At 39.1% G+C, this 23,660-nt stretch overlaps 1 protein-coding gene across 1 annotated transcript; it reads right to left on the bottom strand.

The window, feature by feature from the left end:
* Positions 1-1,504: 1,504 nt before the first annotated feature.
* LOC105026397 (GDP-L-fucose synthase) lies at positions 1,505-21,609 on the bottom strand. Its single transcript, XM_010897832.5, has 10 exons — positions 21,148-21,609; positions 13,945-14,105; positions 13,687-13,801; positions 11,915-12,043; positions 11,749-11,822; positions 11,307-11,440; positions 6,393-6,524; positions 6,236-6,315; positions 4,180-4,279; positions 1,505-2,998 (listed from the first exon to the last, which is right to left on the bottom strand). The coding sequence occupies exons 2-10, from the start codon at positions 14,103-14,105 to the stop codon at positions 2,943-2,945; spliced, it is 981 nt and encodes a 326-aa protein (XP_010896134.3). The 5' UTR covers positions 21,148-21,609; the 3' UTR covers positions 1,505-2,942.
* Positions 21,610-23,660: the final 2,051 nt, after the last annotated feature.

Below are 23,660 nucleotides of genomic sequence, written 5' to 3'. Positions count from 1 at the left end.
GAAGACAACCTGATGAAAATATTTAAAACTCAGGATGAAAGTTTTACATATTTGCCATGGCTCTTAACAAATGTAATCTGTTTCTGTGAAACTGACACATTGCTATAGGCTCTATGCTAGGTGTAACAATGGTAAAGTAGATCAACTTTAGACAGTAGAATTAAATGGGGAAAATGTTGTCATCCTGCCCACAAATATCACATTCCCTGTGTTGGTGTGACTGGAAAGTTTACTGGACTTTTAACTTTAATTTGAATAAGGCTAGAAGTATTTTAATGGCAATTTCTTATTTTTATGCATTCCCCTACTCCATATACTAGGATGAAACTGTTCGTGATGGCCTTTTGTTCCTGTCACCAGGTCTATGAAATGGGCCATGGGAATTTATTGTCCTTCTCTTAATATAAAGACCAGTCTAATTCTATGCTGCCTAGAGAAACCTGCCTGGAAACCAGGTTTTCCCTCCATATGTGCTTGTCAATTGAAGTCAATAACATTTTTGAAATCCTAAGTGTCCATGTACAACTTCCTAAAATAATCACAAGTGGCAGAACTGTATTCTCTTCACTGTTAGAAATCAGCCGTTTCGCATAGTAGTTGAAATAATGATTTCGTTCCCGGTCGTCAAGGGAGAGAGTAATTCAATTATTTATTGCAACATTTGATACTCATCTAATGAAAGAAACTTCCGGTCGTACCTCTACTATATAAACATCCCAACCAGAATACACATCACAGTACTGTAAGCCCATTGGCTGATTACTGTCACATTTTGAATGAACGTGACTTCCTGTGTACAGATGGTCAGTTGTCAACTAAACATATACATCATTGATCCTTCATACTGGACAAATGCTCAGGACTATATTATGATAAAACACTTCCCTTTTGCTTTCAGTTGATCAAAAACAAATTGCATATTTGGTAATTTACTTCAGTATTAGCTTAAGAGGTTTTAAAAACCATATCCCTCTGCAGAAATCTGCTTCTGGACCCCTTCTTGCAAATGCCCCTCTGTAATAATGATTGCTGCCATCTGGCCCCACCATCTTAAATCCTAGCATTGCCACTGCTTGGATGTATTAACATGATTTAATACAGCACTTGTGGGTGATTCCTTTGTCCACCTATATACAGAACAACTCTATCTTGTACATATCTGGCCCCAAACACTTTACTTTGTGCTGGCCACCATTTAACAGTTCAATAACTGAATTGAATAAAAAAAAAAAAAAATTGGGCTATAGGATGTATAACATGTTTATGTGTGTATAATCACAATCATCATACCTCAGCTTTTGATGGAGCATGTCACAATTTCCTGGGTCCCTTTTCAAAGCACAACTTTAATAACCTGTGGCCAAAATTACAAGAAAACAAATATCCTAGTATGTTGATATGAGAGTATCTACTATTTGGTTGTCGTTCCAGAAATACATTTAGTATGAAACCTAATGCAGAAATTGTTTCATGTTTTGCAAAAACTTTGTCACCAACACCCCCACACTCATCACCACGATAGTTTATTTGAAACACGGGTACATTTCTCATCTCAATTGGTACCAGATTATAAATCAATATTAGGGAAATCCCTTTACCTAGCTGCTAAACATCTCCCAACCACAGGTTTGTTCACAACTAAGGATCTGTCTTTTCAATAGTGATTAAATATTTAGTTGTCAATATAAAACATTTTAATTAGTACCCAGCGATACACTAAAGACTAGCCTATTTACCATCTGGGAAATTGTCACTTGATATTAAACTTACGTTTCTCCACAGGTAATCCTACCAACTATGGTTGCAGGAACTGAGTCAGTTTTATAAGAAATTAGTCAGTAGGCACTACATACTGAAACACCTACTTTTTAACAAGTACCCATACCAAAACAACAATGGTTTAATACCATTTCCAGAATGTATGATTGTTTTCTCGCCTCTGTACCAGGAATGCAAACATACACACACAAAATAACATCAACACAAAATTCACTAGGGTGGTTTGTTCACAGAACATGGACACATTTAATTAAAAGACGAGGTTTAAAAACATGAACACTTTCGGCAATCATTCAGTACTACTAGACAAGACTGAACAACTTCAAATCAAGCTAGTGCTTATTTTACAACAATGTGGATATGCAAAGATTCAATGAATTTACAGTACTTCTACTTGTATGTACCGTTGGGTTGCTCGTAAGTCATCACCTACAACATTGTCACCTTCCATTACAGATATTTAGTGCGGATTGAGAACTATACATTCATATCAGTTGTGCTCCTGCACGTTATTCACCTTTCCTTATTTCTATAGATGATTATGTTTTGGCTTGCAGCCTTAAAGTCTACAAACCTAAATCAAACAGCCTTCGGTTGGGTACTTAGAATTGTAATGTGATAATACCGCTGAATGAATCCTGCACACAATGTACTTTTAGTCAAATTATATTTCATTTGTGTATGAAATTATGTCCAAAAGGAGTAAATTGTCTATAATTCTACACCTGTTCAGAGGTGTAAATAAACCGGAAGCTCAGACTCATGTTAGTTAATAGAAAATTAAAAAAAAGTCCTTTAAAATATTGTATGTTGAAGGTATATGGTTTGAATGTATTTGTTTACAAAAGGCAAATATACATAAAGAAATAAATTTGCTGTTCAGCAAATGCAGCTTTTGTTTCTTGAGAACACTGTTCTGAAAACTGGTAACATTTTTCCAGTGATAGCTGGTACCTGGTTAAGACATTAAGTATTTTAAACTCTAAAGGCTGATATCGTTGTTCATGATGTAATTTATAACCACCTTCATGTAGTCCTACTTGTAAGTTCTTTGTTAGTTCTAGGGCCTTTAGCTCCATTCCTCCAGGCCATTCCGACCTCCGGAGTCTCTTTCTGCTTTCCTTGAACCGACTGCATAACAGCCTATGAGACTGGAGGAATCTTCACTTCCTGGCAGTGTTGTAATTGGCCACAAACCAATCACACGTCTCCTTCAAGGCTGTGAGAGGTGGAAGAACAAGGAGACTTGCAGCTCAAATCATTCATTGCATTTACAGCATATACAGTGACATTTTGGTTTGACTTAACTTAGTTCAATTGTAAAATTCATGGAGTTCAATTAAACCCACACTGCAGTAATTACACACAAAACATTTTTTTCCCCATTGTAAAAAGCACTGACTGGTTTTCTGTACTATAAAAATGTACAAGTACAAACAGGATGACCCCTGTCATAGCATGCTTGAACTTGGCAGCATTAGACACAGATGACAAATTAAAGGAGAAACCAACATAGTCTCAGGTGTTGGGCCACAAGCCAACAGAACAGCTTCAGTGAGCCATGGCATAGATTGATAGTCTCTGGAACTCTACTGGAGGGATGGAACACCATTCTTCCAAAAGATATTCCCTTATATGTTGTTTTTTGATGATGATGGTGGAGAGCGCTGTCTAACATGTCTGTCCAAAATCTCCTATAGGTCTTCAACTGGGTTGAAATTTGGTGACTGAAGGCCACAGCATGTGATTCACGTCACATTTCATTATTCTCAAACCATTCAGTGACCCCTATTTCCCTGTTTTTTGGGGGCATTGTCATCCTAGAAGAGACCACACCAATCAGAATAGAAATGTTTCACTGTATGGTAAAGGCGATCACTCAGAATAACTTGTAATGATTTGCAGTGACCTTTCCCTCTAAGGCAGGGGTGTCAAACCGGTTCCATGGAGGGCTGAGAGTCTGCAGGTCTTCGATCTCACCTTGTACTTGACTGGTTAATTAGGTCACTAATTGGTTAGTTGCTACCCTCACCTGATTGCTTAGGTCTGGGAACTTGGAACCAACATATAGGAAAAACCTGCAGATTCTCGGCCCTCCGTGGAACCGGTTTGACACCCTGCTCTAAGGCAGGGCTGCTCAATCCTGTTCCTGGAGAGCTACCATCCAGTAGATTCTCTCTCCAACCCCAATTCTGCACACCTGATTCTAATGAGCTGGAGAAAAAGCTGAGTCTAGTTTATTACAACTGGGAGATATACACGATGGTATATCTCCAGGACCAGGATTGAGCAACCCTGCTCTAAGGGGACAATTGGAGATAAACTATGCCAGGAAAATGCCCAACCAATCATAACAAAAAAAAATCTCTGCATTTCAGATACAGGCCATTCGGGAAGTACCTTGTTTGAAGGGGGTAAAGGTGAAGTTGGGGAGGTACCGCATTAGCTTGGCGTTGCTGGCGGTCTTCTTGAATTGACCATCTGCTTTAGTTGTGTCGTACTGTTGTCTCAGGCTTTAAGGAATCAAACATGCAGCACTCTACTACAGACAGGTTTTTGTGTTTCAGTGAGTATGGGGAGAGAATGCAAAGCTGTAACAAAGGCAAAGGGGGGCTACTTTGAGGACTCAAAAACATGTTTAGATTTTTGTTAAACACTTTTTGGTTACTACATGATTGTGTTATTTTATATTTTTGACATATTCACTATTATTCTACAATGTGGAAAATAATTAAAATAAAGAAACACCCTTGAATGAGTTCCTCCAAACCTTTAACTGGTGCTGTACGTGTGAATGAAGTCTATTTCAAATGTTATGCACCTTTGTCTTTTCTGGAATATTCTGACATTGAACCTGGGCGTGAGATAAGGCCCGTTTCTGCCAGCTAACTGGGGTGGCGATCATGGAAATGCGAAAAGTGACAAATTAGATGGATCTGCTTTTGAAAGTATAAAGACAATCTACACTTCCTAAATTACAAATAAAATAATAAAACAATGATAGTATAAGTATTCACATTCTTTAGTCAATATTTATCATCAGTCTCTGTCAAGTTGAATGGGGACATTTAGTGAACAGCAATTTTCAAGTATTTCCACATATACTTATTTGGATTGTGGTCTTTGCTTTGACTGGACATTGACCTTGTTGTTTTTAAGCCAGTGTTGCTTTGGCTGCATGTTTGGGGTCATTGTCCTGCTGGAAGAGGAGTCTTCTCCTATGTCCAGGTTTTTTAAAGACAGGTTTTCTTCCATGATTGTTCTATACATTTCTGCATCCATTTTGCCCTCTATCTTAAAATGCTTTCCAGGCCCTGATGCAGAGAAGCATCCCCATAGCATGATCCCCAAAGCACCACCATGCTTCACAGTAGAGATGCTGTTCTCAGGATGAAGTGTGCTAATGGGGTTGTGCCAAACATTGCTCTTAACATTGAGGCCAAAAAGCTTTATTTTGGTTCCAATCATAGAATGGCTTTCTTTTTGTCACTCTTCAAGTGTCTCCCTAGAAGACTAACTCCTTTAGAGTTGCCAAAGGCCTCTTATTGGTGTCTCTGACTAGCAACCTTCTCGTCTGGATATATATTTTTTGAACAGTCTGTTCTGGAAAGATTCACAGCCATATTCTCACCATCTCTTAATAAGGTACATTAATGTGGTCCAGTAGATATCCAAGGCCTTGGAAATGGTTTTATGTCCTAACCCTGATTGGTAGGTGAATACTAATGAAATTAATCAGTTTCTGTTATATATTTGACATTCATTTTACAGTAGATAAAATGTTCGGTTTGATATCATGGACTTGGTGTTGATCAGCAGCAAAAATTAAGAGTACACTATTCCCCCTATTATAATAGGCCATGGTATACTATGATATACTACTCCCCCTATTATAATAGACCATGGTATACTATGATATACTATTCCCCCTATTATAATAGGCCATGGTATACTATGATATACTACTCCCCCTATTATAATAGACCATGGTATACTATGATATACTATTCCCCCTATTATAATAGACCATATATAATGAACTTTTTTAAACATACTATAAATACTATGAAATCAGTGTTTATATCTACACATTCTGAAACAGGGAGATCAATGAAACATTCCCCATTGCCCATTTCCCACCCCCAGTTTTATCATTCCCAATATTCTTATCACATTGCTCGCTCATCCTATAAATTTTTCGCCGGCCAACGTGGAGATGAATGTTTTACCTGACCAACAAATTAATATTTGATTTATGATCAAAACACTAGGCCAATCAGTTTTTTGACTGGCCAGTTTAAATATTTATGCACCTTTTAAAGTCTAGTTTGAATTTTAACTTCTAAGAATTGCGTGGGAAAGGTGTACATTTCTGGAGTCAGAAGTGAAAAAAGAGACAGGTTGAAAGGAAAGGTTTGCACTATATATCCGGTTGTGCACCAAACGGAAAGGATACAGTCACTTGACCTTTAAACCCCAGCGACTCCACAACGACCTCTGCTGCCTCCTTGATGGAGACCTCTTCATCCTCACCAACTGAAATATAGCAAGAGAGAGACTGACTGAACACTGAGCCTGGAAATACTGCAGTTTAGTGAGTGTCAGTGTCTTACCAGATAGTATGATGGGGTCCACCTCGTGGTACTCTCTCAGAACCCAGAGGAAGAGGCGGGCCAGATCCAATGAGTAGATGAATTGCCGTCTAGGAGTTCCTGAGCCCCACACCACCAGTGGACTGCCCTCCTCTAAAACACAAACACACACACAAACTACCCATTATCCTCAGGCTGGCAGATGTCTCCTTCATTAACAGATTTCATCAAAGGCTCCATGAAAAATCCAGCAATTCCTCAAGGCTGATCCATCAGTCGGACAGCACAAAACTTTTCCCCTATACATTTATAGGGAATAACCCAGTTAGTTGCTGATCCATTCCCAGGTCTTCCCCTCTCCAATCCTAAGTAATGAACAGAACCGTAATCCCACAATAGATGCAAGGGTTCCCTCCCATAACACTCTCTCAGAGTTGCACAAGATGCAACAGGGGAACTGGATGCTTTAATGTTGCTATGAGCAAGTTAGGTGTTACTCTGCATTAGACATGTGACATCACGTGCACTGCAAACAGTGTACATACATTTAAAAGAACAACATCTGACAATAGTCAGTCGAATAAATATACCGCTCAAGAAAATAAAGGGAACACGTAATCATTGCAGTATAACACCAAGTCAGTTAAACTTCAGGGATGTCAATCTGCCCAGTTAGGAAGCATAAGTGATTGTGAATCAATGTCACCTGTTTTGGTGCAAATGAAAGACAACAGGTGCACTGGAGAGACAACAGCAAGACAACCCCCGAAAAGGGAATGGTTTTGCAGGTGGTGGCCATAGACAATTGCTCTTTCCTTATCATTCCTCAGTGGCATTTCTAGAAAACTTGACATGGGGTGGCAGAAGAGTAACAAGTTGAAATTTAAGGGTGGCATTCTATTGCTGGTTATGTCCACTTTATCTGTTTTCAGTAGCTGGATTTGTATAAATAATATACAGGTGCTGGTCATTAGAATATCATCAAAAATTTGATTTATTTCAGTAATTCCATTCAAAAAGTGAAACTTGTATATTATATTCATTCATTACACACGGACTGATATATTTCAAATGTTGATTTTTTTTAAAAATTGTGATTATTATAACGGACAACTAATGAAAATCCCAAATTCAGTATCTCTGAAAATTTGAATATTACTTAAGACCAAAACAAAAAATATATTTTTAGAAATGTTGAAAAATATGAACATGAAAAGTATGAGCATGTACAGCACTCAATACTTAGTTGGGGCTCCTTTTGCCTTAATTACTGCAGCAATGCGGCGTGGCATGGAGTCGATCAGTCTGTGGCACTGCTCAGGTGTTATGAGAGCCCAGGTTGCTCTGATAGTGGCCTTCAGCTCTTCTGCATTGTTGGGTCTGGCGTATCGCATCTTCCTCTTCACAATACCCCATAGATTTTCTATAGGGTTAAGGTCAGGCGAGTTTGCTGGCCAATTAAGAACAGGGATACCATGGTTCTTAAACAAGGTACTGGTAGCTTTGGCACTGTGTGCAGGTGCCAAGTCCTGTTGGAAAACAAAATCTCCATGAAGTTGGTCAGCAGCAGGAAGCATGAAGTGCTCTAAAACTTCCTGGTAGACAGCTGCGTTGACCTTGGACCTCAGAAAACACAGTGGACCAACACCAGCAGATGACATGGCACCCCAAACCATCACTGACTGTGCAAACTTTACACTGGACTTCAAGCAACGTGGATTCTGTGCCTCTCCTGTCTTCCTCCAGACTATGGGACCTTGATTTCCAAAGGAAATGCAAAATGTACTTTCATCAGAGAACATAATTCAGCAGCAGTCCAGTCCTTTTTGTCTTTAGCCCAGGCGAGACGCTTCTGACACTGTGTCTTGTTCAAGAGTGGCTTGACACAAGGAATGCGACAGCTGAAACCCATGTCTTGCATACGTCTGTGCGTGGTGGTTCTTGAAGCAGACTCCAGCTACAGTCCACTCTTTGTGAATCTCCCCCACATTTTTGAATGGATTTTGTTTCACAATCCTCTCCAGGGTGTGGTTATCCCTATTGCTTGTACACTTTTTTCTACCACATCCTTTCCTTCCCTTTGCCTCTCTAATAATGTGCTTGGACACAGAGCTCTGTGAACAGCCAGCTTCTTTAGCTATGACCTTTTGTGTCTTGCCCTCCTTGTGCAAGGTGTCAATGGTTGTCTTTTGGACAGCTGTCAAGTCAGCAGTCTTCCCCATGATTGTGTTGCCTACAGAACTAGACTGAGAGACCATTTAAAGACCTTTGCAGGTGTTTTGGGTTAATTAGCTGATTAGAGTGTGGCACCAGGTGTCTTCAATATTGAACCTTTTCACAATATTAAAATTTTCTGGAGATACTGAATTTGGGGTTTTCATTAGTTGTCAGTTATAATCATCAAAATTAAAATAAATAAACACTTGAAATATATCAGTCTGTCTGGAATGAATGTATACATTATACAAATTTCACGTTTTGAATGGAATTACTGAAATAAAATCAACTTTTTGATGATATTCTAATTTAATGACCAGCACCTGTAATGTCACTGTGGGCATACCAAGCAGATCTTCTCACAGTTGGCAACACAAGGTCGAGCACCTCCTTCCTCTGAGACTTGAGGCAGTCCAACTGAAACAGGATGTGCCTAGGCCCTTCAATCCAGGTGTGCTTGACCTTCCCATTGAACCAACATGGATAGTACACTCCAGTGATGAATTTGACAATTAATCGCAGATTCTTTAATATCTTTCTTTTAAGTCTGTGCTTTGACACCCAGAGCCTGAGTAGTCTGTTTGCTGTGGTTCACTGGTCCAATCTCCAACAGGGCCAACTTGGCAGGAAGCACTCCATCCCTGACTGCACAATCTTATAGCCATATTGATCAGTTGAGAAATCTTGAATTACCTTGTCTGGCAATTTGATCAGTGGAGGGCCAACAGTTTGGATTAATAGCCAGTTCTGTAGCAGAATCAAGGATATTACCTATTGGCCTGGAAAATGTGTCGTCTGACATAGTAGGGCCATCCAGGTCAATAATGACATGGCGCAGGGGTACACCAGTGTGCAGATTGCACACCAACCAGACCAGTTTTCTCCCCAGGGGCAGCTCCAGCTTCCTCATCACTCCAGCATTCATACCAGTGTTGACATTTGTTGAATCTCCTCCAATCTTATCAAAACCCCTCTCTTTCAGCCGGGCCAACAGGGCATTAGAAATCTCCTCAGCATTTGACTCCTGTTTAGTTGCCTTTTCAGGGGTAAAGTAGAACAGATAGTTACTGCCAGGCTCTGTAGCAACACTATAGTTTTCTTTGGTGATCTTGGCAGGAAACGATTGGACACTGCCCTTAGCTTCAATCATCATATTAGTCAGGTCAATCCTCTCATCTTATCAATCACTTTATTTGTGTTGTCTTCTGTGATGATTCCAGCATCAATCAGGGCTGCGGTTGTTCTAGCTTTGGGTGGCCTCAGCCCTGTGCCACACCTTACACTAGCAAGGGCAGTGTTTGGAATCTCATCGTAGTTTTTTTGTACCTCCGCAACAGGCTCAGTTTCAGGGAAGAGCTCATCTTCAAGGACAACTTCAGCATTACTTCTCTTCAATCCCATATATTTCCTGGCTGCCTTCTCTGCTGCTGCAGCAGCATTTCCCTACTTCTCCTTTTCTCTGCCTTCTTTTCCACCTGCTGCTTTTCCAATGTCCTCACCTGTCTCTTACACTCTGGCAGGTCATTTTGCTCTCTGCTGCAGAAACAGTTAATGTGGGCTTGGATCCCACAGCCTCCCCCCTCACAACTGGTAACCTGAACCTTGCATGTCAAAATATCAAATAACTTGTCTAACTTGACCATGAACCTCTCTTTGGAATCAAGTTTCCCCTTCCCAAGAGAGAACTTCACTGTCTGATTGCAGACCTCCTGAGCTTGGATATGATAGTCACCTTTTCATTTATAACAGGTGGCTTAAAAAGAGCATTAGCTTTGCTCCAGATGTCCCTCACCAGCTGTTCCACTGGGTAGTTCCTCCTGTCATCTTCATTTTGCTCCCTCAAGTAGATGCTATACCTCAGTATATCCCTCACAGTTGGCAGTTCAGACACCAAAAGCTCCCGCCCTTTGCCAACAAAATTACTCAAATGAAAACCAGATGTCCTCCTTGTTCTGACTTGAGCCATTTTTTCCACCAATTCATAACTCAACAAATAAATTATGAATTAATGAAGTTCTCCATCCCTTCCCTTTTAGAACAAAATGGTGGACTAGACTCTCCTTAACAAAAGATGATGATATTACTGTTGCTATTTTCTGGCTGAATTGTGGCTAAACTTGTGGTTACATTAAGATGATCACATGTTGTGTCTGGACAAAATGACCAGGCACAACATTGTGACTTATGTCACATATCAACACATTTCCTGTGTCCCCATTTCCCATGAGAACATTTTCAATTTTCAAAATGTAAAGGGCTAAATGAATTAAAATTTGATTTCTCCTTGATAAACCTCCTCAAACAGCCCTATTATTACTATTAATGAAATAGATGCTACAACCACAAAAAAAATTAATAATAGCAAAAAAATACAAAATGTAACAATATTCAACTGCAAATTTATGTAGATTAGGGTTATCAGAACTGTGGAAATGATTCTGATTTGTGTTCTACACACCAAAATACATTATTTGAACACCACTCTCAATTGATTTACAAAAAATACAGAGTATGGCCCACCCTAATGGCACATCCATACATGCAGTTGCAAGGTTTGCTGTATCTCCCAGTACAGTCTCAAGAGCATTTACCTCACAAATAATGTATAGAGCTTTACAAAATTCTCCATTAATCAGAATCCATATAATAATGAACATTTCCTGTTGCTAGAAGGTGATTCTAGGGTCACACGTAGTAGCAAGTGTAATATGGACTTACTCTGAGCGATGTAAGCTTTATGTATGAGACCTGGGAGTACATGTCCATCCTCAATGTTGAAGTTATCATGAGGACCAAACACATTGGTGGGTATCACTGCTGTGTAGCATCGCCCATACTGCTGGTGATATGCCCTGTAAAACACACACACACACACACACACACACACAGATAATCAACAGACATTAAATACAATAAAGAAAAACAAGCATATTGACATACTGTAGTTATGAGGACCTTTCTGAAAGTAACTTAATTTACATTGAAAATCCTTTCCTACCTAGCTTAGGGACCTTGGTATAATATGTTACCTTTCTTGTCAGTACTCTCCTTGATTTACTATTGTAGTAAGGACTTTTATGGAATTCTGGTACAAGCACACAACCAGACAGAGAGACAAATAAAACATTCAGGTTTAAAAAGGATTTAATTCCAAACATACCTGTTGTGGACATCGATCATTCTCTTAGCGTAGGAGTAGCCGAAGTTAGACTCGTGAGGCGGGCCATTGTGGATCTGGAAAAAAAAACAAGAGACCACCACCATCATATCTACAAGTCACACAGATGTACACACACACAGACAGACAGACAGACAGACAGACATACCATGGTCTCATCAATGGGATAGGTGGTATTGTCAGGGAAGATGCAGGTGGAGAGACAGGAGACAACCCTGACAGCATCCACCTCATGTGCTGCCTGGAGAACGTTATCATTGATGTAGACGTTGTTCCTCTGGAGAACACAACGGGAAAGAATCTGAATTAAAACATCTGCATTGATACATCAATAACAATGAGTCCCAACTGGCACCCTATCCACTATATAGTGTACTACTTCTGGAAAGACTCGATGGCGGGGGGGACTTCAGACCATTTTATTTAATCTATCATGGAGACTAGTACATTAGTGAGTTTGTGCCTAACACAGCTCCCTGGTTGATGAGGTAAAAGTTAAGCAGACAGTGTGTTTTCTTGGAATGTCCCCCCTGAAAATCACTTCCAAATGTGTGAAACACTGTTGACTGAAGCGCTCTGCTGGAAAGTGGACCCACATTTAGGTTGCAATACCCAGGAAAGATAAATTGCACACAAGCTCCCCTGTGCTTGTTGATGGTCTTTATCACCACATGTTGTTGCAAAAGTGTTTGAAGGAAGTCCAAAATTGGTAGGAGCTTTACTGTATGTGATTTGTCAAGTAATTAATTACCGTAATTAATTTTTGAGCAGCTTAGTATACAGAATATTATGACCCCATTCCTCTCGGGAAAACACTCATTCTGTTATCCTCAGAATAACACTGGACAAAAATCAAGCTCCAACTAGGAGTTTTAGACTTTCTATAGGCACTGTATTAGGGTTGGGTTTTGTCAGTGTTAATCTGCTAACTGAGAATCTGAACATCTGCAGTGACTGTTATATATCCAATGGCACAGACCTTGGGGTTTACATGATTCTTTACCTGATAAATCTGGTACCAAACACCTTAGTTAGATCTACATTTGCACAACTATGACCTCTGCGAAAACGTCAACACGGATTAAGGGTTTTCTTAGATTATTGTGTTTTGAAATAAACACTGCAGTATTGATGTGTATAGTGGTATACATTTGGACTGGGAGCAATTTGCTGTACTATCATGATGATATCCTGTCGGATTAAATTAGCCTTCAACTTTTGTCAAACATATACTCTATTTTTAGCAACAAAATACTGGAACTGAACAGTTACATGATCAGTGTGGGAAGGTAAGGTATAGAGTATATTACTGCTGTACGCTATTCTAGATTTTATATCTATAGTGTAGGATACACCCTTTTTTGTGTGTAGCGGCTCTATGACGTAAGAGTGATGATTATTACTAAAACACTGTGAAATTAGAACTAAGGGAGCCAAGTCAGGGTCAGTGTCTGGTTCCCACAGCCCTTTCTAGACAGGTGAAATTACACACTCCTCATTCTCTCTTTTCCACCTTGGGGGAGGAATCCCCTGTGACTGAAGATACACCAGGGAATACTAGTGCAGGCATTCCATGCGTGTTGTTTCTGACCGGGTGTACTTTATTACAATGCAAACATGTCATCAAGTCAATCAAGATCAGTACGTTTTTCTTTTTGATTAACCTTCAAATGGGCATTGTTTATTAGACTAAACCAAAACCCCTACGTTTAGATTTCTTCATTAATCAGAACATCTTGAGTTATTTTAGATTTTTATAAAAGTTAGCTGGATAACTCATATCTTTTGATTTTTTGGGTTGTTTATCACAGTTAACTGCATAATTTAAAACCTAAAGATATATGGGGTTGTTTACTCAAGTTAGCCAGTGAACTCTTTGATCCTGATTTGTAGTATAGCCCTCTGCAACCCTAGTCTTACCCAGAAGTCTAGGTTGGCCCTCATGTTCTTAAAGAGCCCTCCCACCATGGCTGCCAGATGAATGACGTGGGTTGGCCGGTGCTTCTGAAACACTGCCTTCGTCTCAGCCATGTCCCTGGGGGAGCACACGGACATGTCATCTAGATTTTCAATGACACAGGAACTCACAAGAAACTGCTAGTGCACAAAACCAGAGGAACAGCATTGGGAGAGTGTTGAATCAGCTGTGTGTGTCTTCTGTTTGTGTGGAGCTCTCACAAGAGGTTTGCATCCTTAGAGGATAGGAAGATCCACTCCTCTCCCTGCCTGGCCCCTCCCTCTTCTTTGACCACATGTTCTATGGCCCTGCCCACCAGACCGCTCCCACCAGTCACCAACACCCGCATAGGACCACTCTGATCCACCTTGCTATCTCCCATCTGCAGAGAAAGGAAAAACAGGTGAAGTGTACAATCTATAAGTCATTGGACCTCCACATTCAGAAAGTAGGCCTAGGTGTAAGATCATCTACAATCTCTCTAAGAGACGGGGTGTGGCACATTCACTTTCAATGACAATAGGGAGACAAGGATTTATTATTCCAGAGTTATGTAATGACAGAAAGTTCCATTAGTACAAAAGATTGTGACCGCATGCAAAGCAGCAACGTGAGGATGGAAATTTAAGCACAAAGCCACAATCAAACCAGTGAACAATGACACCGGTTTACATTTTAGTACATTTAAGTACACTTAAATGAAATCAGAAGAAAGCAGACAACAGTTATAAGTACCATCCATTGAGAACACAGAACTGGAATTATCAAGTTCAAAGTTGATGTTTCAAGTGCACCGAATAACACAGCATCATTCTCAACAATAAAATACTTGTGAGACAGCACACGACATCTACATAGTACGAATAAAGAAATATATAAACTAGCAGCACTTTTAAAGAGTGTAGATGGGGAATAAGAAGAAAATGGGTGAAGTATTGAATATTATAAATTAGTGTAATATGCCTATGAATGGTACATAAAATAGAATATTCTAATGTCCAATGAATGTACATGGAAAGACATCAGAGCATCTGGAATGTTCATGTGTGATCAATATGATCAGTGTTGCTGGTTAAGGAGCCTTAAGGCCTGAGGAGTCTGGGAGTTTGTCCCCGGTAGTGTCTACCTGACAGATATGTTGCATGATTTTGATGTCACAAACAGAGAGCTCTACCATGAGTTGCAGTAGTTTTGACTTTAGTACATGCGCCATTTCATGCTATGGTTCATATTTTTGCTATGGTGTATTTTTACAATTGCTTAAGCACAATTTTGAAAACAGGGCTCATTTTGTCTAAATACTACACACAATTCACTCAACCACACAGATCTTTGGCAAAGTGAAACACTTAATTCAAAACTATACAATAATTTATAAAAACCCAATTTTGTTCACCGTAAGGCACACACATGCGGTCAGATTCTGTTTGAACCAGTTACACACTGCTGTGCTCAATCTAAAACATGTTTAACATTTCCACTTATCTAATGATATAGTCTAGGTTTGATTTTTCAGAGATATTTGTTTGAGTAAAGTACATGATATTGATCAAACAACACAAAAGACTAGTACTTGCACACTGATTAAATGATTTATTTTTCTCTACATTGTAAAATCAGTCAATACATCCATGAAAAGGTTGCATATTGCACTGAAAACCAGAAGAGAACATATTCTAAATACAATATAGTACATAAATACAGCAAAAACAAGTGTGGAGACAAGAGAAAGCATCAATAAAAAAAAAAACCCTAAGCATCATCTCTTGGCCTAACTGGATTTGGCCATAGCACTTTTTCCACATCACAGGCTAGGTCCTCACTCGCAAGACAACGAGGGAAGAATCTTCAATGGCGAATCCATCCACGTGCAAACCCTGCATCAGTTTGGTCGCAGGCCTCCATAGCTTGAATGAGGCTCATCCTTCCATCAACATGCCAAAAAAACTCCTCAATGGGGTTAAGGAAGGGAGAATATGGTGAAAGGTATTTGAGTGAAACCTTTTTTGGACCAGAGCAGGTCGGTGGAAAAATACAATGTCCCAGATGACAATGTATTTCATCTGCTCTGCATCCATGTGGTCTTCTGCTGTGGCGATGCTGTGTAGTCCGTCTAAAACAATGTGAGTAGGTGCGCCGTGTTGTAAGGACATAAGTTGGCATGGTGTTGGAGGACACGTTGTGATGTTACCTCCGTGTGGCCCCGGGGACATCCAAAATAGCTCTGTGGCCAATTATGTTTAACCTCTTCCTCCATTGCCTCCCTCCTCCTCTTTTGTTGGAAGTGCAATGCTAGAATTAGTATTTGTAATATTCATTGATAAAAATCCAAAAAATAGAATAGACAATTTAAATAGTTAAAATATATAACAGAATGTATAAGCCCCTCTTTAGAGTAATCATTTTTGTTGAAGACAGGTAAATTCACCTGTTGCCTTTATATAGTGCTTACATCGGATTGTGCGAGCAATCGTAAAAAACCCGCAAAAACCATCTCAATATCAAGCTAATATTGTGGAACTTACACCATCATAATCTTATCATCAAATCTTATTAAAATAGGTTTTAATACACACCATGGGTACTCCAAGGTAAAGTAAGGGATTTGCTGAAATTCTGTACAAATGTAGTATGAGAAAGTGGATACATATTGGACAAACTGTCACCTCAGAGTAAACTAGGGCTGTGACAAACTGACAAGTTCCAAATTATTTTGGTTGTTGTTGAGGCATAGCCCTCATGTTTCTGGTTTCCCTCAACAACAACTCATGTGTTTACAGCACATTGTTAGGACAATCCATTTTGTGGCATCGACTCATTCCACAGACCCGCAGTTGCCGATCAATCCCAGTTTGAACAGTATTGGTCAACTTTCCAATGCCAGTATCAGATCGGTGCATCCAAAAAAAATAACAATATGTTCTAACTAAGTCTGACTTAATAACAGTACAATTAAAAATGTGGCTGAGGGAATAGCAACTATGTTGAAAAAAACAGCAATTTGGCAGACATACATAAAAAATTTATTTGGGCATAAACATATATAGGAACTATAATACGGAACACTAGATTCACAACATAAAGAATGATAGTTAATGCTTAAACCAGAAAATGCAAGACACTGTTCAGCCTTTTTGTGCCTCTGACTGTTTGGGAGTTCCAGATTTAGCTGCAGGGCAGTAGTGGTAGAAAACACTGAACGGAATCTTCACTCAGCAATAAGCGCATGTACAGCACTGTGCAAAAGCGTTAGGCCACCTAAGAATTTTTTTAAAAGCCATTTATCTGAGCCGTACTATGGTGAAACTCTATTTTGACTTTGGCAGTTTTTATTTTTACTGTCCAAGTGATCCCACAAAGCTTTAATTGTGTTGAGGTTGGGGCCTTGAGGTGCCAATCTAGGCCTAATCATGTGACTGCACCATCTGCAGACTTCTGGCTACAAGTAGGTCTTAATCGTCTTTACATAGTGTTTGTGTTCATTATCATGCTGCAAGATAAGGTTCTTGCCTTAAGTCCTGGCCAAAGCATGCAAAGCATGGTGCCGAATAAATCAGCTTATTCTGACAGCATTGCAGTGATAGCTTTTGTAGTAGTTAGCCACTTGCGAACATTATTCAGCTTGCTAATGGCATATATTATTACGCTGTTTGGTGTTTACTATTAACTTCTCTAGTGACAGTAGTGAGCTATGCAAGCATTAGGAACTTTGATTGATTTGTGCCATTGCACATACGTTTTAATGATAAGTTACTGCTATATTGGGTTTTCGGTTAGGCCTAGTGAACATTTCTAGGAAGTTGCTGTACTTCTGGGCAAGAATTTAGCATTTATTTACACACTGTTTGGGGTTAACTTAGCTAGCAATGCTTTTTGGCAGCAAGCATGAGGATTAATTTTAGGTTCAATAGTGAGTGCCCTGTCCATACAGCATTACAACTGATTTGAGTCTCCCAGTCTGGGAAAATTAATAAATGTCAGTAAATAACTTGGCATTGAAACTAATAGTAAGACGATTCTGGAGGCATTCCTGAGGAGTTTTAAGACTTCAGTGCAGCTTTTGATATTAATGATCATCATTTTCATATACCACTTTTGGCTCAACTAGCACATATTTTATCCCAGACTATCTTTAAGTAGCCTAAGGCCGGTGTGTCTACTGAATGTATGCTGATGTACCACCATTTCAGCCCCACGTCTCATAACTTAATAATTACATTAAGTTGATGTCTTAGTAGTGTTTAGTTGCGCTCTCCACCATTCTGTCCCCACTGATCAGAGACGCTGCCATCTTCTTGTATTAGGACCAATGGTCTTATTTGTACAATCTTCTACACACATCTCCATTCACACCTCTTGAGGCTACATCCTGTCTCGGTCTGCTATGGGACTGGAAATGAACACAACTGAAGTGCACAACGTCTGAAGTGTATATAAAGGATCTTACAGCCATAGTTCTGTCACTTGTTCTTGTTTGCTCGGGTTCCACACCATGGTTCCTGTCTGCAGTGATGTGACACTGTTCCCAAGTGCACAGCTTCCTGTCTCTGACCTCGCCCTCTTTCTGATGCTGACTAAAATGATTTGAATACACTAGTTGTGGTTCTCTCTGGGTGGCGGCAACTGCTAATTAACTAAGGGCTGGTTTTGCAGACACAGATTAAGCCTAGTCCTAGACTTATGAACCTTGGAATGTTCTTTTTCTACATATTTGGACACAGTTATCGGAGCTAAATTCCACCATATTCATTTGTAAAGGTAATCCAATTCAACAAGTCACACAAAAATAGATGTTAAAACCATGTATGCAATTCAAAAACAGAAATTCTTATTTCCTTATGGGAAAAGGTTAGTACATTACTACCTTTACCATCACATAAAATGGCTAAAATCAGGTGCACCAGAGCAGAAGCAAATTATTTGTAACTTACAGGCCACCGTCAATCTATATAGGACAGGTTATCCCACCAAATCCAGCCCAAGAGCTGATCAAAAGATGCTCATAGAAATCAAATAACCCCAGGGTAACATCATCTATCAAGCCTCTCTTGCCACAATCAATGTCGAAGTGTATGAGTCAACAGTCAAATACCAAAATTGGGCTAAATGGGAGGTCACGAAGAAGCCCCTGCTCTTAAAAATATAATTTCAAAACACAACAAACGATTACCAGCCAAAACTTGGGAACTCCAAATCATCTGGAACAATGTACCCTGGAAAGATGAGTCAAAGGTAAAGTTGCAATGCTGGATGCAATGTGTGGAAAAGATGAAACACTGCCTTTGAACAGAACAACCTCATACCCACGATAAAGCATCCATGGAGGCCTGTCTTTGGAGATTCATGGATGGCATAGTTATTCCCACTTGCAAGATACAGCTATAGCAGACTTCTGCTGATTCTGCTACCAATTTGCTCCTTCCGAATTTGTCATTATTTGCTAAGGATTATTCTGGGGACTAAACAGTTCTTCTGTCAGGGCTCTATGCTGGCATTTCTTTCTTTCACAAGGAGCACGTGCTAGTAATATGAAAAATCTAGGCACGCAGAAATACATTAAGGAGCACAGTTCAACTTTTGAGGGACAGCTTCGTCTGAAGTGCTGACAATTAACCACAACAATGATGGATAATAACAGAGATGAAAACATACTGTACATTAATGTGTATTCAAGCAGGGGCCTCCAACCTTTTCGGGCATGAGAGCCATTAAAATAATTAAATGTTGTGAGCCACAGAAAGTACAGCACTAGGTTTTCTGTCAATACACCTGGGTATATAGATTACTCTAAAGAGGGGCTTATACATAGTTAAAATATAAAACAATTTAAATTGTCTATTCTTTTTTTTTTATCAATTAATATTACAAATACTAATTCTAGCATTGCACTTCCAACAAAAGAGAAATGTAAGGTCTCTGATAAATGCAGCCTACAGCTGCTACTATTTTAAACAAATAACATGATAACTGTTCGTGTTTGCTATGAAGCAGGTACAATTGCTGCATCGAGGTAACGTTTACTGATGGCACACAGACAAACCCGTAGCTCCCATCAGATACTAATCACGCGAACCAGACAGTGCAAGCAACATGCTGATAAAGATTTTTTTCCATATATTTTGTTTGTTTGCTTTCAAGACAATTATGGTTGAACTGGGTTGGGATAATTTCCATGCTGTGTTCATTAGAAACTAGCCTGTTAATTTTCCTGCTGTGTCTGATAGGTGTAAGATTTGTTTGAGATGTCAGAACTCATTAAACTGCACTTACTGCAGACATATTTCTACATGAAGCATGCCCTAAATGCAGGTAAATGCAATAGAAATTGTCGGACTGTAGAGCCCTGTTCTGTTTGTTTTTTTAAAATGCAAAATTACAAGGTATAAGTGCATTGATCAGTTTCAGTTAAAAAAAATTTGGGTTTTGCATTTTTGTCTGGCTTTCATGTCAGGGTTAAAAACGATATGTCACACCTAGCCTTAACCGTTTTTAACTTTTGTTACTTCCCTGTCTCGCAGATGCAGTCTGGGACTTAAATATTGTATATTACGTAAATAAAGTAAGTGGAATCAATGTTATACCTCAGTCAGCTATCACATTCCAAGTTGAAAAGCTAGTGGTTTTGTGATAAGGGAACCGAATCAGGACAGGCCAAATGTTACACCATTTTCCGGGACCAGCGCCAGTTTTACAATCAGTGGCCAGAAATCAAGGACTACATCAACTTAATGACTGACTAGAGACACTTTTGGGAAGAAATAAAATGACAAACAAATTGAACATTAAAATTATTTGTCCAACCCTGAGATTTTTAACTTGGTATTTGTAATTTCGTATCGTTTTAAAAGCAACCGTGTGTCGCAGCATGACAACGTATACAGGATTAGAAGGCTAGTTTTCTTGGCGCGAGCGTTATACGTTGCTCCATTCATTGAACAAAAATAATCTCCCTTCTGTAATGTTTGAGTTGTGATACAAGACCAAACAAACTTTTCTCAAATGTTACGTTTGTGGCTGTGGTCAATGTATGGCTATAAAATCTTGTAAAATCCCAGTCATCGAACGCACCATATTAGGACTGAATGCATTTTAAGTAACGTTACGAACTCGGCTACTGCGGTGCGGAGGACCAGGCAGAATAGAAAATCTATGGTTGACGACGGGTTTACGGTTGCAACGGGCAGATAACCAGTGTTAAGAGAAAACGACGTTTAACTATTTATTTACCAAGCTAACGTTAGATTGGCTAAACATGACCATGGCAATGTTGGCAGAGGATGCGCTTAGCATGCCATTAATACTGTAGCAGCCGAACACGACCAGCCTCCAATGGAAAAGCAATGGAGGTACATTTTACAGAGAAACCGTTATGTGACCGAAACAAGATACATTGCTTCTTGAACATAAAAAAGTATTTTACTTACCAGTCACTAGTATGTAGAGCTTGATTATTCTCCTAGCTAGCTAGTTAGCTAACTTCTGAGTTGTGAAATTTGAATCTTATATTAAATCGAATTCTCAAACGCTAGCTGAAGATTGTTCACTCGGGCCTTTAACGATGAACAAAAAACCGCTCCGGACTTTTTAAAATAGGTAAATGGTCTGGTCTACTTATCCCATTAACTTCCATTTAAAGACAAAAAATGTGGGTTGCCCACAAGTGGTATGTGGTCACCTCCAGAGTCCAAAAAGATGGTCGTCATTCAGCCACAGTGTCCACTACATTTTTAACCCATCAAACTTTAAACGTAACCACACTGTTAACATCATACCAACCCTAACCTTAAAGAAAAACCAAAAGCATTTTTTAAAATTTTTATACTGTGACTAAGTGGGTTTGGACCCCATCTGTTCGGCTACAAAAGAGCTAGTGAGGAAAGGAGTTGGGTGGTACAACATGGTTAGGGCGATGTCAAAGCATTTTTTGTGCAAATACTGCCCCAGCTGGGATGGAGGTGTAACTTCACCCTTCAAAGAGAATGAAATAGCTGCCCCCAAGGAGACGGAAGGAGACACTGATCTTGGGCAAAGTTATTATTTCCCCCATTATTGATACTGGGGGCAAGGAAGCAGAAAGCGATCAGTAGTAATTTTCCTAGGTACATTTCATCCCGGAAGCACATTTTTACTCTCACAAAGAATGCATTCAAAAGCATAAGAAAATGTCACAACCTAGACAGATACATTTTTAATCGGTACTTACAAATAAAATATTTTCTGTCTAGGTTGTAAAATATTTTCTGTTTATGGGTAAAAAACACTCGGATCCATTGTTAAACATCTAGAACTAGATTAACAGTATGTAGTCATGATTATGATCCGTTTCTGTTTTAATTACTGATATTTTATAGCCCGTAAATTGATTTTGACAAACAAATCATACATTACAAAATGAACGTGTGGCCCTTCACTGAATTTCAATATCCCAGCTTGGACTTTGAGCCAAAAAGTTTGTCCATCCCTAATAAAAACATATTGACTAGAACTTTGTTAATTAAAAAGTCTCACACAGGAATATTTCCAGTTTGAATTGTTTATTAAACAATGTCCATTTTACTTCCCAAGTCTTCTTTCCAAAAGTGAGTGACAGACAGTGGATGTTAAACAGAAAAGAAAACATTGAGGAGTAGGAGGAGGAAGTGGGGGCAGAGAGCACAGTGGATAGCAGCTGACTCCCAACTTATGAATGTTTAATATCAGTGATATTAATTACATTAATAATAATAAAAGTATGGACAATGACTGTAAGAACATCTTTAGCAAAAGAAATCATAGCCAACAGTATTCATCATTATTAACAGATTAAATCAAATATCTCTTTAAGTGAACACTTACTTTTAAAGGAAAATGTTGTAACAGTTCATGTTTGTTAAGTATTTAATGTATATCTTTTCATGTTTTTTGTTGTAATTATGATTTAAAAGAGTGGTGACCAGACGTTCTGCATGCTGATTGGTCGAGTTGTTGGGTAAATACCTGACATTACTGCATTCTATCGACTGCCATCTTTCCCCAATGGGCGCACACACATACAAACAGAAGCACACACATACACACATTTTTGTTACTTCTTTCTGTCTCTGGAAATCATCTAAATTATAGAGTAGGCTAGTAATTTTGCAGTGCCCCTCTGTAGTGTCTTATTAACATGAGAGTGTATGCCATCTTCATCGTGACATTGTTTTAAAAACACATGTCAGTCAAAAGGTGAGTACTAGACAAAGTATTGAGTCCACCATTCAACTATCTACAGATGGTAATTCAGCCATTATTAGGATGTTAATGTCAAGTCTATCCGTGATCCAACTTCAGTCTCTCTTTAACAAGTTTCTCAGATGAATGCTGTCCAATTCTCAATGCAATTCAACCAAGTATAATCATTTAATTGACCCAAAGACAAACACAAATAACTAGTTACACAGCAGGGCTGGGCAAACTAAGGCCAGAGGGGCGAATTAGGCTCACAATCCGATTCAATATGGCCCATAGTGGATTTGAAGAAAACACTTTGTTGGTCTCCCAAAAGGAACCCTATTCTCTACAGTACACTATACACAGAATATGATGCCATTCAGGAGGCCGACAAAGTGTTCCCTTATCCAGAATACTGCACAATGTGTGGCTGGGACTAGTCCTGTGTTTGTACTGTGTGAGTCCTTTAAATAATTAATGACAGAATTATATCACGTAACCATAGGATGGCTTGATGAGGACATACTGTAGTTTATAGAAACACTGAGAAAACCCTATTTAGGCCGATTCCAGGATATTACATTTCTTTTTTCTATTAACAAATGTTCATCATAATTTTCTAGCTCACACAGAAAAATATTTAAAAAAACAAACAAGAAATCATATAAAAAAATGTTTGTTAGAAATATTTCCAAAGCTATTTCCACTGTTACCTGGCGTATGGGTGATTCTATATTTACTTGTG

Source organism: Esox lucius, chromosome 8 (genome assembly GCF_011004845.1).
Source record: "Esox lucius isolate fEsoLuc1 chromosome 8, fEsoLuc1.pri, whole genome shotgun sequence".
Classification (NCBI taxonomy): Eukaryota; Metazoa; Chordata; class Actinopteri; order Esociformes; family Esocidae; genus Esox; species Esox lucius.
The sequence above is the reverse complement of the archived record's forward strand: the minus strand, read 5'-3'. Positions and strand labels throughout refer to the sequence as shown.